This window comes from Sebastes umbrosus, chromosome 8 (assembly GCF_015220745.1).
Source record: "Sebastes umbrosus isolate fSebUmb1 chromosome 8, fSebUmb1.pri, whole genome shotgun sequence".
NCBI lineage: Eukaryota > Metazoa > Chordata > Actinopteri > Perciformes > Sebastidae > Sebastes > Sebastes umbrosus.
In genome coordinates, this window is record NC_051276.1 from 31,847,493 (window position 1) to 31,869,932 (window position 22,440).

The following is a 22,440-nucleotide window of genomic DNA, read 5'->3' on the forward strand; positions in this document are numbered from 1 at the left end:
GAGACGCAAGGAAACCATGCGAGGAGAGAGGAAACGAGGAAATGCGATTTAAGCGACATGAGACGGTCGTTTCCTCTGAAGCGTCACGTGAAGCGACGTTCGTTTCTGATGACAGCAGCAGCTGATCACAGCTGGATCAGCTGTCAGTCGGCTTTAACAGCTGTTTGTGTCTGAACTGTACTAATACTAATACAGACTCAGTTATTATCAGTGGCAGAGCAGTAGTGTTTTCTCCATTTCTACTGGCACAATATCTTTATATTATTTATTCATTATTAGTGTCTGTAGTTATTGATATTCTGATTGTGAGTTCATTATTTAATAACCCAGAATAAGACTATGGTGTCTTTTGAACACATTAACTAGGCTGAATGTTTCAGGGAAAATGTAAATGATGTAACTCATATCAAACCCGACGTTCAGGAATTATCAGCCACATGTGACTGAATGGAAATGAGGATAAATGATGTAAAAGGTGTTTGTTGCTGACAGACAGACTCCTTCTCTCTCTGACTTTAATAGTTTCATTAATAAAAGTTAACGGGGAAATAACAGATCATGAAAAGAAAACTCATTCTAAAAAATGCAGAAAGTTATTTTAAGTCAGTTTGTCAGGTTTTATAAACCCCTCTCAGTGTCAGGCTGCTTACCTGATGGTGTATGAAGCAGAGATACTGCAGGTCCTTCTGCTGCTGTTCAGACCTTCAGTTAACACAGATTATAACTAGATGGTGAATCAGAAGACAACTAAACTATAAAACGTTTAATCTGTGATCTGTTTTCACTCCGGTATGAAACTCCAGTGATGTTGAGAGGTAAAGTTATCAGATCAGTCCGGTCGGCAGCAGCGTCCAATCAGTAACTGATATCCAATAAGGGAGCGTGTCGGTCGGTAAAAGACTTCCGTGCAGGATACACTGGTGTATCCTCGCTCATAGCTCCTCCGGCAAGCCTCCTCGATCCTCGCTCCTCGCTCCTCGCTCCTCGATGCACAAATAAGGGCTTTGGGACGGTCTTCAAAATGGCGCAACAGAACAACTTCCGGTTCAAGCGAGGATCGAGGAAACGAAAATTAAGAGCTTTGGGACGTACCCCTGGAATTAGCAGGTACAATTGTTTCAAAGAAATCAATAAGTAATGCACTCAACCGCCATGGCCTGTATGCACGCTCACCACGCAAGACTCTATTGCTGAAGAAAAAGCATGTTGAAGCTCGTTTAAAGTTTGCTGCACAACATTTGGACAAGCCTTTGAAATACTGGGAGAATATAGTCTGGTCAGATGAGAGCAAAATTGAACTCTTTGGATGCCATAATACACACCATGTTTGGAGGACAAATGGCACTGCACATCACACTAAAAACACCATATCAACAGTGAAGTTTGGAGGTGGGAACATCAAGGTGTGGGGCTGCTTTTTTTAATTTTGCCAGTACGGTATGCTGAAAAGCAGCCCCACACCATGATGTTCCCACCTCCAAACTTCACTGTGAGCGTGCATACAGGCCATGGAGGTTGAGTGCATTACTTATTGATTTCTTTGAAACAATTGTACCTGCTAATTCCAGGTCTTTCTGAAGCTCTCCACAAGTGGTCCTCGGCTCTTGGACAACTCTTCTGATAATTCTTTTCACTCCTCTGTCAGAAATCTTGCGAGGAGCACCTGGTCGTGGCCAGATTATGGTGAAATGATGTTCTTTCCATACCGAATTATAGCCCCAACAGTGCTCACTGCAACATTCAGAAGTTAAGAAATGCGTCTGTAACAAATGCCATCTATGTTTTGCAACAATAAGGTTGCGAAGGTCTTGAAAGAGCTCTTTGCTTTTACCCATCATGAGATGTTTCTTGTGTGAGACCTTGGTAATGAGACACCTTTTTATAGGCCATCATTTGGGACTGAACCAGCTGACTTACTTGTAAACAGGATGTGAACATACCTCACTTTGGTGTCATCTTGTGAGCATCTGGTGAGTTTGAAATGTTAAAGTGAATGATGTTCGATGTGCTCGTTTCACTTTCTCTATACATAGAGTCGGCTATATATTGTAATAAATATGGGTTTCGTTTGCATGTGGAAGGAAAAACACTGCCACTAAGTCAGAACCTTCAAATAACAACAGAATACAGATGTATACCAAATATAGTCAGTCTTTATTATCAAAACCTAATAATTCATAAAAAGGGAGGAGAGATACGCGGAGGGACCTGCAAGTCCACTGAGCATCCAAAGCTCTTACAGATGTGAAATCACAGTTAACACAGGGCTAGACAACAAGCTTAAGGCACACCCCTCGGACACGGCACGATATCTCCCTCTACTGGAGGCACTGCAATTTAACACTGGTCAACCCACACTGCAATACACAAGTCACCACTTTAAGGTAAGAGCTCCAGATTCAGGATCGTGACTGATCTCCCCAGCTGCTATCCCTCCCCACTATTAAAACACGTCTAAACATAGAACACAATAACTATCTAAATAAATGTACTTAGCTCGCCCGGTTGGCGAGGCCCTGCCCCGGGGTCTGCGCTTGGGACGCCGTCCTACTCCCCGGGGAGCGGCTGCGTTGAACGGCGTGGACGTGGACGGAACACGGCCGGCGTTGTCGTCGCTGTGGTGAGCCCGCACAAGCGAGGGTGGCTGCTGGGCGTCGGTGCTGCTTCAGTGGGTCAGCACAGGGAGCGCTGGCGGCTATTGCACTCTCTATGGCCCGGCTCTGACTACCTACAGGAGGCAACAAACCTCCCCTCCTCACACTGGAACCACTTACCCCCTATCTGGCTGTCTTCCTCCCCGGCAGCTCTAACAGCTACGAACGATCCCTCCCGCCTGCAGAGTGCCAAGCCGCCGTTAACAGATGCTCCAACCTCGACTCCCCTGTCTCGACTGCCTTTTGTCTCTCACAATCAGCGTCTCTCGCACCTGCAATCAGGCACACCTGTTGTCCATTCAATCAGAGTCTCTCGCACCTGCAATCAGGCACACCTGTTGTCCATTCAATCAGAGTCTCTCGCACCTGCAATCAGGCACACCTGTTGTCCATTCAATCAGAGTCTCTCGCACCTGCAATCAGGCACACCTGTTGTCCATTCAGTTCATCAGCCCATTCACATCACAATATGTTTGTTTTTATGTGGAAAAACTTGACATCCGCATGTTTAGTTACTCTAAACATAACTATGTAATCTTTACAATGAATTAAAAACATGAACATCACCTAATTTTCAATGAATGCATCTTTTTTTTTAATCTCCCGTCTCCCGGCATTTAGATGACTCTTTGTGTCACTTTCTTGCGTTCTTGTCTCTTCTTGACCACCAGATGGTGCCGACGTCATAAATGTTCAACACTCAGAGGCTTTAACTGGTAAATAAGATCAACATTTCTAAAGCAATACAGTTTGGAATAATATCACTCATATGTTTTTGATGCTGACATGTAGAGAAACTAGATTAATTGCTGTGAGGGAGAAGTGTCTGATACATTTAAAGGGATTCAGTCAAAACACTGAATAAATTAATTGGCTAATATTTAACTGTGGGAAATTTTTGGTGAAATCTATGTGGAAGTTTCCACTGTGATGCAACAGAGCCTGAAATAATAAATGACATCCACATGTTTAGTTACTCTAAACATAACGATGTAATCCTTTACAGTTAATTGACAATATGAATATCACCAAAACTAAAGTCAGAAGTTTTCACATGACCACATCAATATGCTCTATTTTACACTGATTTCTTTCATCTTTGTTTAAGCTCCCGTGAACAAATTAAATAAAAATAAAAATGTTGAACTCTGTACTTTTAGCTTGTAAACCAGCAGCTTGTAGATTGTCTTCAGTTTATTCATCTATAAAGACTGTTTTATAATCCGGCTGCCATATACAGGACACGCGACATTTCCTCATTTCTTATTCTGTTTTATTCCACCTCTAAAATAAAGTGTAGCCTAATTTTGTCTTTAAAAAAAAAAAGATAAAAGAATATTTTGTGCATAAAGAAACAAGTTATTTGACACACATTTGAGCACACCTTTGAATGTTTTACACTTTAACACATACGTGTAAAAAATAACAACTTGTATCAAAGCAGGAAATCTTAAGGTCTGCTGATCTCCTTCATTAATCCTCAGGATCAACAACTAACCATGTCATTTATTGATTTGCTCATCACGTTTTATGTCCTGTTTTGTCACTAATTAAGGCTTCATAACAAAGCTATTGTTTTGCTGTAAACAGTCATGTGAAAAGCAGAACTTAAAGAAGTCAACAATTCAGTGATCGATCAAATTGTGTTTTTTTATTACAAATATTGACCTGCAGTCATTCACAGATTTTACACATCAACATTTTGTTTATTCTCCCACAGTTACAAATTGGGTAATAAAGGAGACTGATATAGTGAAGCTGTAGCTGCTGCTGAGCCTCAGAGGAAGACTGTGATGATGGCTGAGGACACCAGCAGGAGGAGGACACTGGAACCAGTGGGTACGGCGCTGTTGCACAAGTCTGTGCTACAGCACTTTATGGGGCCAACACACAAATTACTGCTCATGCAGGACTTGGTGATGACACCTGCAAGACATGAAGAAAAAAACCCTCAGTCTCAACTACAATAAAGCCACCAGACGTTTAGTACAGCGATATCTCAACTCAGATTGACAGATTTTAAATGTTTATATGAGACGTGGAAGAACAACTCACCGTCATCCTCAGAGGAGGCACAACGGTCAAGGGGTGCAAGAGTCACGGTCAGACAAGTTACCTTTTCTGTGCAGGTTGCCCCTGTACATTGGTAGCATTTCAATGCACATGCTGTAGAGAAAGACAGAATGGTGTCACACATGGATATTTCAATGCTCATTGTTTTACACATTTTTACCCCCCAAAAAACTTGCAAATAAACTGCGCAATAGGAATTTCCTCAACAAAAAAACAAAAAACAAAACAGGAAGGATTACGCAACACATCCAGATGTTGTGTAATCCTCTCTGTTTGAAAGATCTGAACTGCTCTGTTAATAAAAATATTTCCATCATTTTCATTATTATATTATAAGCCAAGTCACATGAATAGCTCATGATAAGCGGTTCTTACCTGCAGACAGAGTCATAAGCAGGATCAGAGCTCCATAAAACTGCATCGTGAACGGTGGAAAATGACACTTGTATGTGAGGAGAACTGGACAGAGAAGATGTCGACTCTGACCAAACCTTTCTTTTATAGTCTGGTCCAACCCCTCAGTCTCTTGTGACAGTTTCATCAGGAAGTGAGCACCTTGTCTCAGAGAAAAAGCTTTACAAGTAGATAGAAGAACTACAAGTGATATAAAATCATCTTTACTAGCAGATCAAATCTCTTTTGGCTGATACAAATCAGGTAAATATTGCAGTATAGTTCACTTCAAAGTATTCCACTGACTGATGCAGCGACACAACTGACATTTCACATTTATTTTGCAGCCTGTGAACAAACTATAAAACACAAGTGAAGTTATTTTAGTTCATCTAGTTCAGTTTCTCTAAATCAGTCAGGAAGCAGTGGTGCATGGTCTTACATTCAAGATTTCACTCAAGTAAAAGTAAAAAAAGTATTATCAGCAAAATGCACTTAAAGTATTAAATTAACAGTACTTTTGGTGCAGAATGATCCCCTTTCAGAGAGCTCTATGAGGAAGTGAATTATCTCTGTTGCCATCAGAGCGTCGTCATGTTTTTACCTGGTTGTAGTTATCATTCAAAATGAGCTCCATAGGTTTCTTTTTTAGCATTATATACATATTTATTTATAGATTTTATTCCACGTTTTAGCTCCCTGGTGTGTTTGTTGGCCTGTGTTTCTCTGTGTACTTCTGCTCGTGACTAATTGCTCCTTGGTGGGATTAATTTCGAATTTGAATGTTATTATAAGTATATATATAATATTATTTATTAGAATATAACTGATGCTTTAGCACGTAAACAGCATTTAGATGTCACAGCTGGTGGAGGTCAAGCACATTATAACTACTTTATACTGTTCTTTAGAGTATCTAGTAACACCAGCTGTCAGATAAATGTATACAAGTATCTCAGTGGAGAAGTAGTATCAAGTATGAAATGGAAATACTCAAGTAAAATAAAAATACATCAAAATTGTATTTAATTACAGTGCATGAGTAAATGTACTTACTTACTTGTAAACAGGATGTGAACATACCTCACTTTGGTGTCATCTTGTGAGCATCTGGTGAGTTTGAAATGTTAAAGTGAATGATGTTCGAGGTGCTCGTTTCACTTTCTCTATACATACAGTCGGCTATATATGTTTGTTTTTGTGTGGAAAAACTTGACATCCACATGTTTAGTTACTCTAAACATAACTATGTAATCTTTACAATCAATTAAAAACATGAAAATCACCTGATTTTTTTTAATCTCCTGTGAACAAACTAAACTAAAAGATTTTACCAACTTTGTACTTTTAGCTGGTAAACCAGCAGCCTTTCTTCAGTTTATTCACCGATAAAGACTGTTTTATTATCAGGCTGCCATATACACGCTACATTTCCTCATTTCCTATTCTGAAAAATTGACCTCTAACAGAAAGTGTAGCCTAATTTTGTCTTTAACAAAAAATGAAAGAATATTTTGTGCATAAAGAAACAAGTTATCTGACAGATTCATCCATCGATATCTGACACAGAGCACACTAAACATGTTCTGCATTTTATTTGTGTCTGAAGTGAGACATTTTGATAACTTTGTTGTGTTTTACACTTCAGCACTTTGTGGTGATAGATGTATCAACAACTAACCATGTCATTTATTGATTTGTTCATGATGGTTCATGTGAGCAATTAGGTGGAAACTGAAAAAGCAACAGGAGATCCAGGAATGTCTTGAAGCTGCAGCGGGTAGAAATGAAGCAAATATGATTAAAAACAGTTCTTTTTATAAAACTGTCACTATATCCTGACAAAAATGAAAAAAAATCATGTTCCTCTGTGTCCTCCGGTGCTCCTAACGGCATCTGCAAGATTTCACAGACCGGAGGAAAACAACCAATCAGAGCCGAGCTGGAGCCTTGCCGTCTCTGAGCAGCTGTCAATCACTCGCGAACTCCGCTCAAACGGTCAAACTAGGCAGCGCTGATCAAATATGAATCAATAATCTGTTACTCTAATGCCTATTTCTCTCCTCAAATGTTTTCAGAAACATCTTGTAGTGTGCTGTTTAGCTGGTGACGTGCTGACGTGCTTGCGGTTAGCGTATTGCCTGTCTTTCTGTGTGCTGCTGTGTTCTGTAGCTGCTCTAGCACATCCAGGACAATATAGTTATATACTCTTCACTACAGCGGCTAATTACCCGCTACATTTATACCTACACTAGTTCTGCTTAAGCACTCATAACTCGCTCCTTTTTAGAGACTTAACCGCACATATTCAGCTCGGCTAACGCTGGCTGGGCTATCGTACTGTAGCTTAGCAGTAGCTTAGCAGTTAGCGATGGCTTCTCCCTCTCCTGCTCTCTCCTGTTCTCCTGTTCTCTCCCTCTCCTGCTCTCTCCTGCTCTCCTGCTCTCTCCTGTTCTCCTGCTCTCTCCTGCTCTCCTGTTCTCTCCTCCTTCTCCTGCTCTCCTGCTCTCCTGTTCTCCTGTTCTCTCCTCCCTCTCCTGCTCTCTCCTGCTCTCTCCTGTTCTCCTGTTCTCTCCTGTTCTCCTGTTCTCTCCTGTTCTCCTGTTCTCTCCTGCTCTCCTGCTCTCTCCTGCTCTCCTCCCTCTCCTGCTCTCCTCCCTCTCCTGCTCTCCTGTTCTCTCCTCCCTCTCCTGCTCTCTCCTGCTCTCTCCTGTTCTCCTGTTCTCTCCTGTTCTCCTGTTCTCTCCTGTTCTCCTGTTCTCTCCTGCTCTCCTGCTCTCTCCTGCTCTCCTCCCTCTCCTGCTCTCCTCCCTCTCCTGCTCTCCTGTTCTCTCCTGTTCTCTCCTCCCTCTCCTGCTCTCCTGTTCTCTCCTCCTTCTCCTGCTCTCTCCTGTTCTCTCCTCCCTCTCCTGCTCTCCTGTTCTCCTGCTCTCCTGTTCTCTCCTTCTCCTGCTCTCTCCTGCTCTCCTGCTCTCCTGTTCTCTCCTCCCTCTCCTGCTCTCTCCTGTTCTCCTGCTCTCCTGTTCTCTCCTCCCTCTCCTGCTCTCCTGTTCTCCTGTTCTCTCCTGTTCTCTCCTCCCTCTTCTGTTCTCCTGTTCTCCTGCTCTCTCCTCCCTCTCCTGTTCTCTCCTGTTCTCTCCTGTTCTCTCCTGCTCTCCTGTTCTCCTGCTCTCTCCTGTTCTCCTGCTCTCCTGTTCTCTCCTCCTTCTCCTGTTCTCTCCTGCTCTCCTGTTCTCTCCTGCTCTCCTGTTCTCTCCTCCTTCTCCTGCTCTCCTGTTCTCTCCTCCCTCTCCTGCTCTCTCCTGTTCTCCTGCTCTCCTGTTCTCTCCTCCCTCTCCTGCTCTCCTGTTCTCCTGTTCTCTCCTGTTCTCTCCTCCCTCTTGTTCTCCTGTTCTCCTGCTCTCTCCTCCCTCTCCTGTTCTCTCCTCCCTCTCCTGTTCTCTCCTGTTCTCTCCTGTTCTCTCCTGCTCTCCTGTTCTCCTGCTCTCTCCTGTTCTCCTGCTCTCCTGTTCTCTCCTCCTTCTCCTGTTCTCTCCTGCTCTCCTGTTCTCTCCTGCTCTCCTGCTCTCTCCTCCCTCTCCTGTTCTCTCCTGTTCTCCTGCTCTCTCCTCCCTCTCCTGCTCTCTCCTGCTCTGTGTGTCTCATGTTTAGTTATTCCTCTGCCTCCTTTAGCGATAATGGTACATGTATTAAGTGTAGTGCACGTGGTGCATTGGAGGCGAGGGTTAGCGAGTTAGAAGCCCGGTTCCGCACTTTATCTCTAGCTTCTTCTGTAGTTAGCCAGCCCCTAGTCGGTGCGGACCGGCCAAGCGTAGCTTCTGCTTGCCCCGAGCATCCGGGAGGCTGGGTGACTGCCTGAAGGACGCATAGTCGTAAGCTGAAGCCCACGGTGAACCACCAACCACTCCACGTTTCAAACAGATTCTCCCCACTCAGCGACGCACCCGCTGAGAAACCAACTCTGGTTATCGGAAGCTCCATTTGGAGGAACATGAAGTTAGCGAAGCCAGATGCCATAGTTAGTTAATTGCATCCCGGGGGCCAGAGCGGGCGACATTGAATCATATTTGAAACTGCTGGCTAAGGATAAGCGTAAATACAGTAAGATTGTTATTCACGTCGGCAGTAATGACACCCGATTACGTCAATCGAAGGTCACTAAAGTTAATGTGGAGTCGGTGTGAGCATACGCAAAGACAATGTCGGACTTTGTAGTTTTCTCTGGCCCCCTCCCCAACCTGACCAGTGACGACATGTATAGCCGCATGAAGTCATTCCACAGCTGGCTGTCGAGGTGGTGTCCAGCAAACGATGTGGGCTTCATTGACAATTGGAACTCTTTCTGGGGAATTCCTGGTCTGATCAGGAGAGACGGCATTCATCCTACTTTGGATGGTGCGGCTCTCTTATCCAGAAATCTGACCAAGATTGTTAGTGGAACAAATCCATGAGAAACCAGAGGTCATTCCAGGACGCAGAGCTGTAGTCTTACACACTTCTCTGCGCTTCCACTAGAGGAGTTACCCACCCATAGCTTAACCCCAAACCTAACTGAGACTGTGCCTGCCCCACCTAAATGAATTAAATCAAAAGTAAACAGAAGAGGAGTTAAACATAATAATCTAATAAAACCTAACACTAGCACTGCAATAAAGCAACAAAACAGGAGAATTAAATGTGGACTCTTAAATATCAGATCTCTGTCATCTAAAGCTCTACTAGTAAATGATTTAATATCAGATAATCACATTGATTTATTTTGTCTTACTGAAACCTGGCTGTGTCAGGAAGAATATGTCAGCCTAAACGAATCGACTCCCCCGAGTCATATTAATACTCACATTCCTCGAGACACCGGCCGAGGAGGTGGAGTTGCAGCCATCTTCGACTCAAGCCTATTAATAAACCCTAAAACTAAACTAAATTATAACTCATTTGAAAGCCTTGTTCTTAGTCTTTGACACCCAACCTGGAAAACACTTCAGCCAATTTTATTTGTTATAGTGTACCGCGCTCCAGGCCCATATTCTGAATTTCTATCTGAATTCTCAGTTTCTATCAAGCCTAGTCCTGAAAACAGATAAAGTCATTATTGTAGGTGATTTTAATATTCATGTGGACATTGATAATGATAGCCTCAGTACTGCGTTTATCTCTTTATTAGATTCAATTGGTTTCTTGCAGAACGTGCATAAACCCACTCACCGCTTTAACCACACCCTCGACCTTGTTACGTCATACGCCGTTGAAATCGAACATTTAATTGTTTTTCCACAGAACTCTCTTCTATCAGACCATTATTTAATCACTTTTGAATTCTTATTACTAGACTATACACCATTAGACAAAAGTGTGTACACTAGATGTCTATCCGATAGTGTTGTAGCTAAATTTAAGGAAGCGATTCCATCAGCATTAAATTCAATACCATGTCTCAATATAACAGAGGGCTCGTATGCTAACTTTAGCCCCACCCAAATTGATCATCTTGTAGATAGTGCTACAGACTCACTGCGATTCTGTTGCCCCTCTAAAAAAGAAGTTAATGAAACAGGAAGTCAGCTCCATGGTATAACCCTCAAACACGCAATTTAAAGCTACAGACTCACTGCGAGTCACACTCGCGAGCGTGCATATGCGAACGCGCATGTGTGCCGACCTGCTACATTTATACGCTTAAAAAGTTACAAACAGTCCCTTTAAGGAAATAGTAAGCACCGCCCACCAGCCGGCTTTGCATTCTAAGTGTGTGTGAGTGATGATGTTTTCACTTGCATGCAATGCATATGTGTGTGAACTTTGAAGGATAGATGGGAGACATCGCACAGCCGGAGGCTATGAGCTATATGGCTTCTGAGCCAGGGAAGGTCTTGACCTGCTGATGCAAATCAGTTAGTGACCGACATGTGACCTGGGATACCTAGTGGCTCTACATCTAGGGGCTGCCTTTCAGTTCATATTTCATGTCCTGTTTTGACACTCATCTTTCTAATTAAACCTGCAGTAGGCAGAATGTTTTTGGCATCATTGGACAAAAATTCCATAATAACCTTTCAGCATATTGTAATTTAAGTGTTCTGAGAGAAAACTAGACTTCTGCACCTCCTCGTGGCTCTGTTTTCAGGCTTTAAATATTTTAGCCCGTCACGGGAGACTTTGACCAATCACAGGTCATTTCAGAGAGAGAGAGCATTCTTATTGGCTGTGCTCCAGCTGGTGGGCGGAGCTTGGTATTTCCTCAACTTGATCTCAACATGGCAGCAAACTTTCTCATTTTACAGCTAAACAGTACACTACAAGATGTTTCTGAAAATATCTGAGGAGAGAAATAGGCATTACAGTAACAGATTATTGATTCATATTTGATCGGCGCTGCCTAGTTTGACCGTTTGATCGCGAGTGATTGACAGCTGCTCAGAGACGGCAGGCTCCAGCTCGGCTCTGATTGGTTGTTTTCCTCCGGTCTGTGAAATCTTACAGATGCCAGATTACCTGTCTCATGCAGGATATAGTGACCGTTTTATAAAAATAACTTTTTTTTTAATCATATTTGCTCCATTTCTACCCACTGCTGCTTTAAGGCTTCATAACAAAGCTATCGTTTTGCTGTAAACAGTCATGTGAAACGCAGAACTTAAATAATTCAACAATTCAGTGATCGATCAAATTGTGTTTTTATTACAAATATTGACCTGCAGTCATTCACAGATTTTACACATCAACATTTTGTTTATTCTCCCAGAGTTACAAATTGGGTAATTAAAGGAGACCGATATAGTGAAGCTGTAGCTGCTGCTGAGCCTCAGAGGAAGACTGTGATGATGGCTGAGGACACCAGCAGGAGGAGGACACTGGAACCAGTGGGTACGGCGCTGTTGCACAAGTCTGTGCTACAGCACTTTATGGGGCCATTACACGCATTACTGTTCATGCAGGTCTTGGTGATGACACCTGCAAGACATGAAGAAAAAAAAACCTCAGTCTCAACTACAATAAAAGCCACCAGGCGTTTAGTACAGCGATATCTCAGCTCAGATTGACAGATTTGAAATGTTTGTATGAGACGTGGAAAAACAACTCACCGTTCAGATCAGTGGTGGCACAACGGTCAAGGGGGACAAGAGGCACGGTCGGACAAGTTACCTTTTCTGTGCAGGTTGCCCCTGTACATTGGTAGCATCTCAATGCACATGCTGTAGAGAAAGACAGAATGGTGTCACACATGGATATTTCAATGCTCATTGTTTTACACATTTTTACCAAAATAAAACTTGCAAATAAACTGAGAAATATGAATTTCCTCAACAAAAAACAGATCCAAGATGCCCATTCTCTTACATAACCTCCCCCTAATTGGGAACTGATTGAGCACAGGCTGGAAAAATGAGGAGAGATCAATAAACTGCATGTAGGCAGGGTAAACAATCATCCATCCATCCATTATCTGTAACCGCATATCCTGTTCAGGGTCGCTAATCACTGCACCACTGTACCACTGCCCACAATCATACATCATCTCATATCTAACTGTAAAGCGAGGAAGCTCTGTCTGTGGGTATGTGGGTTTGTCTTTCTCATATTTTGTTCTTCCGATCGACCTCACACTTACCGGGTGTATTGCCGGGCACCCCGTGGAGTGCTTTGTTGAATTTGGTGCAATTTGGACACGCGAGACTGAATTGAATTAACAAGCACTCTGTGCAGCAGCAGCAGGGGGGTCGGGGCTTCAGGGCTCTGCTGACAGTCCACCACAGTCTTGCTCTGGCAACCCGTTCTCACTCCCAACTCGTCAAGCACCGTCGATTGGGCAGCGCCCCTCGGCATTGGAAACCAACGCACGGAGGCACCCTTTAGCAACAGTATGTGACGAACCGGGCTTTCAGGTAACTCCAATGTGAACCGTTATGCGACGGTCTTTCTAGCATGAGAGTCTGCTAAGAGCGGGCAAGACGGGAGGTGGATGGGTCAAACAAACACAAGACTTTCAACCAGGAGACCGGTGTTTGTGTCCCGTGTAAAACTAAAAGTAACATAGACTTTTTGACACGTCAGTCGTCAGTCACGTAACTCACTGGTATCGTCAGTCCCGTGAGTCAGCAGACGTGAGTTGTTATTACCTCCACCAAGGCCGAAGGCCTAGGAAGGAGGTTATGTTTTCACTGGCATTGGTTTGTTTGTTGGTTTGTTTGTTGGTTTGTTTGTTTGTCTGTTAGCAGGATTACTCCAAAAGTCCGTCATGGATTTGAATGAAATTGTTTTGGAGGGGTGGAGTGTTGCACAATGAACAGTCCATCCGATTTTGATGACGATCCGGATCATGATCCGGATTCAGGAATGTTTTTAAAGATTCCGATCAGCCAGAACATTAAGACCTCAGGGTATAACACGTGTGCAGTGTGGGGGACACCTGTAGATTCAACGTTTTTTTCACATTAAACTCGGTGAAATTACAGCTGAGTTTGACCAAAGCACACTTGGTGATTGTTGGAAAGAGTAACGACGACGGTTTAGGTGAGTTTTATTTTTCTTTTGCCTTTTTATTGTATCTTATAAGCTATTTCGAGGTACAATGGACTACAATACTAACATGATTCAATATGTTTCATATTTAAACATCATAATAAATGATGACTAACTGATGATTAACTAATAAACTAACTAATATTTAATCACAATTAATCGCAAATTAATCACATTTTTTTTTATCTGTTCAAAATGTACCTTAAAGGGAGATTTGTCAAGTATTTATTATTCTTATCAACATGGGAGTGGATAAATATGCTGCTTTATGCAAATGTTTGTATATATTTATTATTGTAAATCAATTAACAACACAAAACAATGACAAATATTGTCCAGAAACCCTCACAGGTACTGCATTTAACATAAAGAATATGCTCAAATCTCAATATTACAAACTGCAGCCCAACAGGCAACAACAGCTGTATGTGTGTCAGTGTGTTGACTAGGGCCCCCAACTAAAGTCTGCCCCCTTTTCCCAGTATTTCATGGGTGTTTCTGACTGCGATAAACTGCAGTGTCATGGCAGATGTATCACTGAGGAAGGAAGCGCAGTTGTTGAGTGTGAAGTTGTTAGTATGAGCAGTTCTCAAGAAAGCTGTGAACCACAGTTCAAGCAGTCAGCCCGTTCTGAACAGGCATGTTTTGAATGGGCTCTGCACTAGTAATAAGAAAAAGAGAAAAGTAAAAGTAAATATATCAGGGTTGTCAATGGGATTAAAGTATTTAATTGTGATTAATCGCATGATTGTCCATAGTTAATCACGATTAATCACAAATTAATTTAGTATCTGTTAAAAATGTTCCTTAAAGGGAGATTTGTCAAGTATGTATGTATATATTTATTATTGGAAATCAATTAACAACACAAAACAGTGACAAATATTGTCCAGAAACCCTCACAGGTACTGCATTTAGCATCCAAAATATGCTCAAATCATAACATGGCAAACTGCAGCCCAACGGGCAACAACAGCTGTCAGTGTGTCAGTGTGCTGACTTGACTATGACTTGCCCCAAACTGCATGTGATTATCATAAAGTGGGCATGTCTGTAAAGGGGAGACTCGTGGGTACCCATAGAACCCATTTACATTCACATATCTGGAGGTCAGAGATCAAGGGTCAAAATTCAGCGTAAGTTTGGAGCATCCAAATATCTTAAATGGGAACACCGCCTAAATTAAGGTGACCAGATCCCAACAAACCAAATGTGGGACAAAGAGTATGTTTGTGTGGGACAATGTGGGACACATTACCAAGGCTGAGAGTAGAGTGGTCTACAATTTTGATATAATGTATATCTAACTTAATGAATAATAAACATTTCTATTCTGCTCCTTATATTGTATCATCTCTATGCTTTGCCTGAATACATCCACAGATCGGTACATCTCTTTTTGAGACGCACAACATGAACTGTGTCGCTTCATGTCGTTGTGTGAAATAGAAAAATAACTGGCAAATTTCCCAAGAAATCTGAGAATCTCCTTCCACCGGCTTATAAATACTTATAAGTAGCTTCACAGTCTTTGTTGTAGCTGCTCTTCCTTTTCTTTGTGGTAGTTTCCGTCCTATTCCGCCTAAATCTGCAGAGCTTGTGACCTTGCGGTGACTCGCAATTGTCCCTGTTGGGCGTAGCGTAGCAAAGACGGTGAAAGGTCATCCTGCACTTGACCCACGTGTGCACAACAGCCTTCCCTGATTTCTTCACAGCCATTGGATAAAAGCCAATTTACCCAGTTTAAAGAAGAAAAAAAAGCGTCTGTCCTGCAGTGGTTTGACTTTTGAAAACTAGAGCCAATGAAAATGTGGGACATCGTCTCAATATGTGGAAAGTGGGACAAGGGATAAAAATGCTGTGCAGTCCCTCGTAAAGTGGGACAGCTGGTCTCCCTAACCTATATTAAGAATTCCAATATGTTGTTTCCATGGCCGAGGAAAGTTTAATCAATATTAGTGAACATGAGCTCCTCTCTCTCTCAAAGCCAGAAACCAGAGAAGTAAGTCTCAAACTTGTGATGTCATCGGGTATAAAGTCTGGAGCTGCTCCATAGACAATGAATGGGAGACTGATTTTATGGACCCACAGAATGTGTTTTTTTAAATTTTTTATAACCAAATGAGCTTTACTCTACTGGAGTGTTGTCAGTTGTGAAACAGAAAATGTTCCCATACACTCTCCCCTGGGTGCTCTCAGTGTCTTCTAGAACATCTTTCCCCATTCATTGTCTATGGAGCAGCTCCACCCCCTCTCAAGCACACATGTACACACCAAGAAGGCCCGGCAACACCTCCACTTCCTGTGGAGACTGAGAAAAGTTAACACTCCCCTCCCATCATGAGTCATGACCACATTCTACCAAGCCCCCGGAAACTGTGCCAGTCATGGATCTCGACTTTCATAGTGGCCAAACGGCGGTACTGCAACTTCCGTGTCAGTCACGTGATGCTATTTGGCCCAGAAAGACTTTTCCCCATACACTTACATTGGGAAAGAGACGTCTGTAACTCAGTGGATATTTTTTTTTTTTGAGGTGAATCAACTTCCCAATATGAACACTCTAATAGCCTTTATTTAAAAATTAAGTTTTTAAAGTTATAAAACGCACTAATAGCTGAATCCAGAGTTATTGCCGTTAAGACCCCGTTACCAAGTCATGTGACCGAGCGGACACCACTCCGCCAAGATCCGGGTACTTTTCCAGACGGAAGTCGAGCCATTATGTGTCCAAAGGCTCCGTCCTTTCCACGCTTCCCATTCATTGCCTATGTAAGTGCCCGTGCAATGCATTCTGGTAGCGTGGCGGCGCGATTCGAGAAACGGAGCGTCACGACGCCCGCTCCTCATTTGCATCAAGTTGAGGTCTAGTCCACTTTATGCAAGTCAGGGGCGTCCGACGCGACTCGCTGCCTCTCGAAATTCTCGAGAATCTTTTAAAATAAAAGTTGTCGATCCAAAATAAAGACAGATTCAGCAACGAAATTCAGGCGAAAAATAACCCATGCTGTTGCAGAATCTGTCTTTATTTTGGATCGACAACGCTTAGTTTAGCCTGTGGACACATACCAAGGACAGCTGAAAATCACAGGTGTGCCATAGCTGACATCTACAAAGCACGCTGTGTGCGAAAGGTTACCAACATCACAGCCGACCCCTCTCGCCCCTCCCACCACCACTTGTTGTATGTATGCGACGGCTGAACTGGAAAACGAAATTTAGTTTTTATGTATGAAAGTACACAGAAATGACTTTTTTTTGTTTTCTTTATTTTTCTTTTCTTTTCTTTTCTTTTTATTTGTTATAAGAAGAAAAAAAACAAACACACTGTACACAGCCAAATGTCCACACCTTGATATTGATCTTTGCCCAGTTCTGTTGGCTTTTTATTTTTCTTTATTTTTATTTAAATGTTTTTATTTATTTATTTATTATTATTATTATTATTATTATTTTTATTATTATTATTATTATTATTATTATTGTTTTAAATTATTATTATTATTTTCATTTTTTATGTTATTTCTATTTTTATCTTTCTTTTTTAATCAAGTTTTGTTTTATTTTGTTTTATTCATATTTTATTTTATTTTATTTGTAATAATAAGAAAAACAAACACACTGTACACAGTCACATGTCCACACCTTGATATTGTTCTTTGTCCAGTTTTGTTGGCTTTTTTTGGGTTTTCTTTATTTTTATTTTTATTTTAAAATTTGTATTTATTATTATTATTATTATTATTATTATTATTATTATTATTATGATTATTATTATTATTATTATTATTATTATTATTTTTTCATTTTCTATGTTTTTATTTTTATTTTTATTTTTTGATCTGTTTTTTTTATTTTGTTTTATTCATATTTTATTTTATTTTATTTTATTTGTTATAAGACGAAAAAACAAACACACTGTACACAGTCACATGTCCACACCTTGATATTGCCCAACTCTGTTGGCTTTTTTTTTTGTTTTCTTTATTTTAATTTAATTTAATTTTAATTTATTTTATTTTATTTTATTTTATTTTATTTTATTTTATTTTATTTTATTTTATTTCATTTCATTTCATTTCATTTTATTTTATTTTTTTATTTTATTTTATTTAATTTAATTTAATTTTTATTTTATTTTATTTTATTTTATTTTATTTTATTTTATTTTATTTTATTTTATTTTATTTTTTTATTTTATTTTATTTTATTTTATGTTATTTGTTATAAGAAGAAAAAAACAAAACAAAAAAAAAACAACTACTCAACTGGCCAGGCATGGGCTTGGCTGCCTCCAACCCTACCAAATGGGCTTCTCCTCCATCTCCTCCCTCCTCCCTCATTCCATGATTGCTTATGTAAAGAAAAAGGGAAAACGCCCTGTGCCATCTACCAGGCTCACGACCTACTACAAATACTGCAAAAGGATAAGGGGTTGCTTAACAGCCCGCCCACAGATAATGATAACACACCCTATTGAATTAACAACAATAGTACATATCCTGTGCTGAGCAGTATGGCAAAGTAACAAGAAAGGCTTAAAAAACAAGTAATTCTTCATTAAATCCTGATGGATGAACCATTAGTCTTCTACTGAAGTTGATTGCATTAAATCTGTGTACTCCAGTGTGCTCTGGCTCTGTTACAGGATGGCCCTACACTGTAAATACCGGATACGCCTATCGGTCCTTGTGGAAAGAATGAAGGGCGTAAAACCTCATTCCTTCACAGATTAATGTCACACATGGTTTATATTTAACACACTCCAACTCTAATGCTCATTGTTTTACACATTTTTTACCAAAAAAAGGGAAGAAATTCCAAGAAAACTGGAGAGAAAACTGCAAACGGTCTTGACAAATAATTCTTCAAACAACAACAACAGACAGTCTGGATGTGTTGCAGAGGAAAAATCCGTCCACCGTTATGAATAAAAACATTTCCATCATTTTCATTATTGTATTATAAACCAAGGCACATGAATCATAAGCTGTTCTTACCTGCAGAGAGAGTCATAAACAGGATCAGAGCTCCATAAAACTGCATCGTGAACGGATGGAAAAAGACAACTGTGTGAGAGGAGAACTGGAGAGAGAGGGTATCGACCCCTGCCAGAACTGTTCTTTTATAGTCTGGTCCAACCCCTCAGTCTCTTGTTACAGTCTTATCCTCAGAAAGCCTCCACCCAGAGAGAGCTCAAAATGCCTATCCCAGAGGGACAGCTTTAAATAAATACAAGACCTGAAAGTGACATGAAAATCACCTTTAGTAGTAGATCAAATCTCATTTGGCAGTAGGTCACTCTAAATTCCCTTACAAAAAGAACTTCAAGTTTATTTTATGAAGTATATTCCCAAGCATACTTTATATAATAAGTATACAAATATCAATGTAATAGTAGTATACTTGTAAGTGTACTACTTCAAGACTTCTTGGGACTAAATTGGCCCATTTTTTAATTTATAAAAGTGTACTTTTATGTATACTTTAGGTGTAAGAATAGTAAACTTTGAGTACACAACTAGTTTACATTTAAGTCTTATTTTGTACTGCAAAACTACTACTCATTTAAGTAAAATCAGTGATGTACTGTAACAAAGTCATGATACTTCGTAACAGTATCTGTACTTTACTCAAATTCAAATTTTTATGTCAAATTTCACTTTTACTCCACAACTTTCCCTAAATAAAATGTGTACTTTTACTACATTTCCCTGTAAGCATCTTTGTTACTATTGTGAGCAAGCATTTTGGTGAATCAGTGGTGCAAGTTACATCATTCACGTGATGGTCAAGTACAAACAAAGTGCTCTCAAAGCCGCAGTTAAGGTTAGATTTCTGCTCAAGTCCAGGCAGGCTGCCTGTCAGATCATGCTGCATGTTGGTGTGAAGACTTCATTCTTCTTCAAGTGTAATGTAGCCTCCACTTTTAAGGTGGTGTACATGATAAGAGGAATAAACTTCATAAATCTCAAATCAATTCTGACTTGCTTGCTTTTTTATTAACAACATTTACTTTTACTTATACTTACAATATTTAAGTACATTTAATATCAGAAAATACTTTTGATACTTAGGGTGATTTAAGTTGGAATGGGACAGTATAACTATACAGGGTTTATTTTCTCGCCTGATGAGTGAAAATAAAAACTTTTTTTGCTGAGCCCTAGCTACCCTTACGAAAAGGAACTTTATTCAAGTGTGCTACTAGCATACTTCTTTTAAACTTTAAATAAGAGAGTATACTAGAAGTGTACTTTTTATGTACTTATCAGACATATACTTAACAAAAGTATACTTAAGTATACTTGGCTCATACTGACAAGTATACAGAAAAGTCTAAGTATACTTCGCTCATACTGACAAGTATACAAAAAAGTCTAAGTGTACTTGGCTCATTCTGACAAGCATACAGAAAAGTCCAAGTGTACTTGGCTCATTCTGACAAGTATACAGAAAAGTCTAAGTATACTTGGCTCATACTGACAAGTACACAGAAAAGTCTAAGTATACTTGGCTCATACTGACAAGTATACAGAAAAGTCTAAGTATACTTGGCTTATCCTGACAAGTATACAGAAAAGTCCAAGTGTACTTGGCTCATTCTGACAAGCATACAGAAAAGTCCAAGTGTACTTGGCTCATTCTGACAAGTATACAGAAAAGTCTAAGTATACTTGGCTCATACTGACAAGTACACAGAAATGTCTAAGTATACTTGGCTCATACTGACAAGTATACAGAAAAATCTAAGTATACTTGGCTTATCCTGACAAGTATACTGAAAAGTCTAAGTATATTTGACTCATACTGACAAGTATACAGAAAAGTCCAAATATACTTGGCTTATACTGACAAGTATACAGATAAGTCTAAGTATACTTGGCTCATTCTGACAAGTATACAGAAAAGTCTAAGTGTACTTGGCTCATACTGACAAGTATACAAAAAAAGTCTAAGTATACTTGGCTTATCCTGACAAGTATACAGAAAAGTCCAAGTGTACTTGGCTCATTCTGACAAGCATACAGAAAAGTCCAAGTGTACTTGGCTCATTCTGACAAGTATACAGAAAAGTCTAAGTATACTTGGCTCATACTGACAAGTACACAGAAAAGTCTAAGTATACTTGGCTCATACTGACAAGTATACAGAAAAGTCTAAGTATACTTGGCTTATCCTGACAAGTATACTGAAAAGTCTAAGTATATTTGGCTCATACTGACAAGTATACAGAAAAGTCCAAGTATACTTGGCTTATACTGACAAGTATACAGATAAGTCTAAGTATACTTGGCTCATTCTGACAAGTATACAGAAAAGTCTAAGTGTACTTGGCTCATACTGACAAGTATACAAAAAAGTCTAAGTGTACTTGGCTCATATTGACAAGTATACAGAAAAGTCCAAGTGTACTTGGCTCATTCTGACAAGCATACAGAAAAGTCCAAGTGTACTTGGCTCATTCTGACAAGTATACAGAAAAGTCTAAGTATACTTGGCTCATACTGACAAGTACACAGAAAAGTCTAAGTATACTTGGCTCATACTGACAAGTATACAGATAAGTCTAAGTATACTTGGCTCATTCTGACAAGTATACAGAAAAGTCCAAGTGTACTTGGCTTACACTTGTACTTAATCTTTTGATCAAGATATACTTAAGACGTTAGTATACTTGTAGTACAAAAACTATTTAACTAGTAGTTTACTGAATATATATTAAAGTGCACTTTCATAAACTATGAAGTGGTCTACAAGTATATACTAGTATACTTGCTGTATAAAAAAACTATTAAACTAGAGAGTATACTTTAAAGGGCACTTTCATGAACTAAAAAGTAGGCTACCAGAATAAAACAGTTCAATACTTACAATTAAAGTATACTTTTATAAACTAAAAAGTGGGCCTATAGTCCCAAGAAGTATTACACATAGTACACTTACAAGTATAAAACTAGTAAACTATCTATATACTTTTAGTATAGTTGCAGTACAAAATAAGACTTAAATGTAAACTAGTTGTTTACTCAAAGTTTACTATTCTTACACTTTAAGTATACATAAAAGTACACTTTTATAAATTAAAAGTGGGCCAATTTAGTATTAAAGCAGTATGCTTATACGTATACAACTAGTACATTGATATTAGTATACTTATTACATAAAGTATACTTGGGAAATATAGACTTGATCTTAAGCATACTTCATAAAATAAACTTGAAATATACTGTAATATAAAATTGTCTTCGCTTATATATTGCACAAACCTTTGATGGAAACATGAATATGAGGTACTACTGCAACAAAGTCTGTCGAAAAATTGTTAATATCGTGTTTGTATTTTTGTATTTAGTTTGATTTATCCTGAATAGGATAAGCGGTTACAGATAATGGATGGATTAGTCAAAACTGCTTTAAAGAGGGTGTGAACATACCTCCCTTGGGCGTCATCTTGTTAACGTCTAGTGAGTTTGAAATTTTAAAGTGAATGATGTTCAGTGTTGTATGTCTAATACAGTATAAGTAAATATTGGGAGGGTTTCTGTGTGTTTTGTTTGAGTGTGTTTTGTTCTGGTTTCGTCTGTCTGTTTGTTCGAACCTTTCCCATCTCTCCCTCTCTTTGCTGTGCACCTTGCACACCTTCTGCAATCAGCACATCTGTTTGCCATAAAGCCATCTGCTCTTTCCTATACGGATGTTGTTGTGCCATCATTTACGGTTTGTCTACGTACCACGCTTCCAGCTCACTTTAGCTTGCCTGTCCCTGTTAATCCTCCATAAAGGCTATACCTGCCTG

The 22,440-nt window shown here is 39.9% G+C and overlaps 3 protein-coding genes across 3 annotated transcripts; 1 reads left to right on the top strand and 2 right to left on the bottom strand.

Annotated features, from left to right (window-relative positions):
• Positions 1-1,754: 1,754 nt before the first annotated feature.
• Positions 1,755-3,278, top strand: LOC119493278. The gene is made up of 3 exons (XM_037778438.1): positions 1,755-1,762; positions 2,328-2,384; positions 2,497-3,278. Exons 1-3 carry the CDS (start codon positions 1,755-1,757, stop codon positions 3,149-3,151), a joined length of 720 nt encoding a protein of 239 aa, XP_037634366.1. The 3' UTR covers positions 3,152-3,278.
• Positions 3,279-4,278: 1,000 nt separating this feature from the next.
• Positions 4,279-5,163, bottom strand: LOC119492597 (lymphocyte antigen 6C2-like). The gene is made up of 3 exons (XM_037777144.1): positions 5,103-5,163; positions 4,710-4,820; positions 4,279-4,580 (listed from the first exon to the last, which is right to left on the bottom strand). Exons 1-3 carry the CDS (start codon positions 5,146-5,148, stop codon positions 4,432-4,434), a joined length of 306 nt encoding a protein of 101 aa, XP_037633072.1. The 5' UTR covers positions 5,149-5,163; the 3' UTR covers positions 4,279-4,431.
• A 6,612-nt stretch (positions 5,164-11,775) lies between these two features.
• Positions 11,776-18,797, bottom strand: LOC119492599 (lymphocyte antigen 6B-like). The gene is made up of 3 exons (XM_037777146.1): positions 18,641-18,797; positions 12,203-12,313; positions 11,776-12,071 (listed from the first exon to the last, which is right to left on the bottom strand). The coding sequence occupies exons 1-3, from the start codon at positions 18,684-18,686 to the stop codon at positions 11,923-11,925; spliced, it is 306 nt and encodes a 101-aa protein (XP_037633074.1). The 5' UTR covers positions 18,687-18,797; the 3' UTR covers positions 11,776-11,922.
• Positions 18,798-22,440: the final 3,643 nt, after the last annotated feature.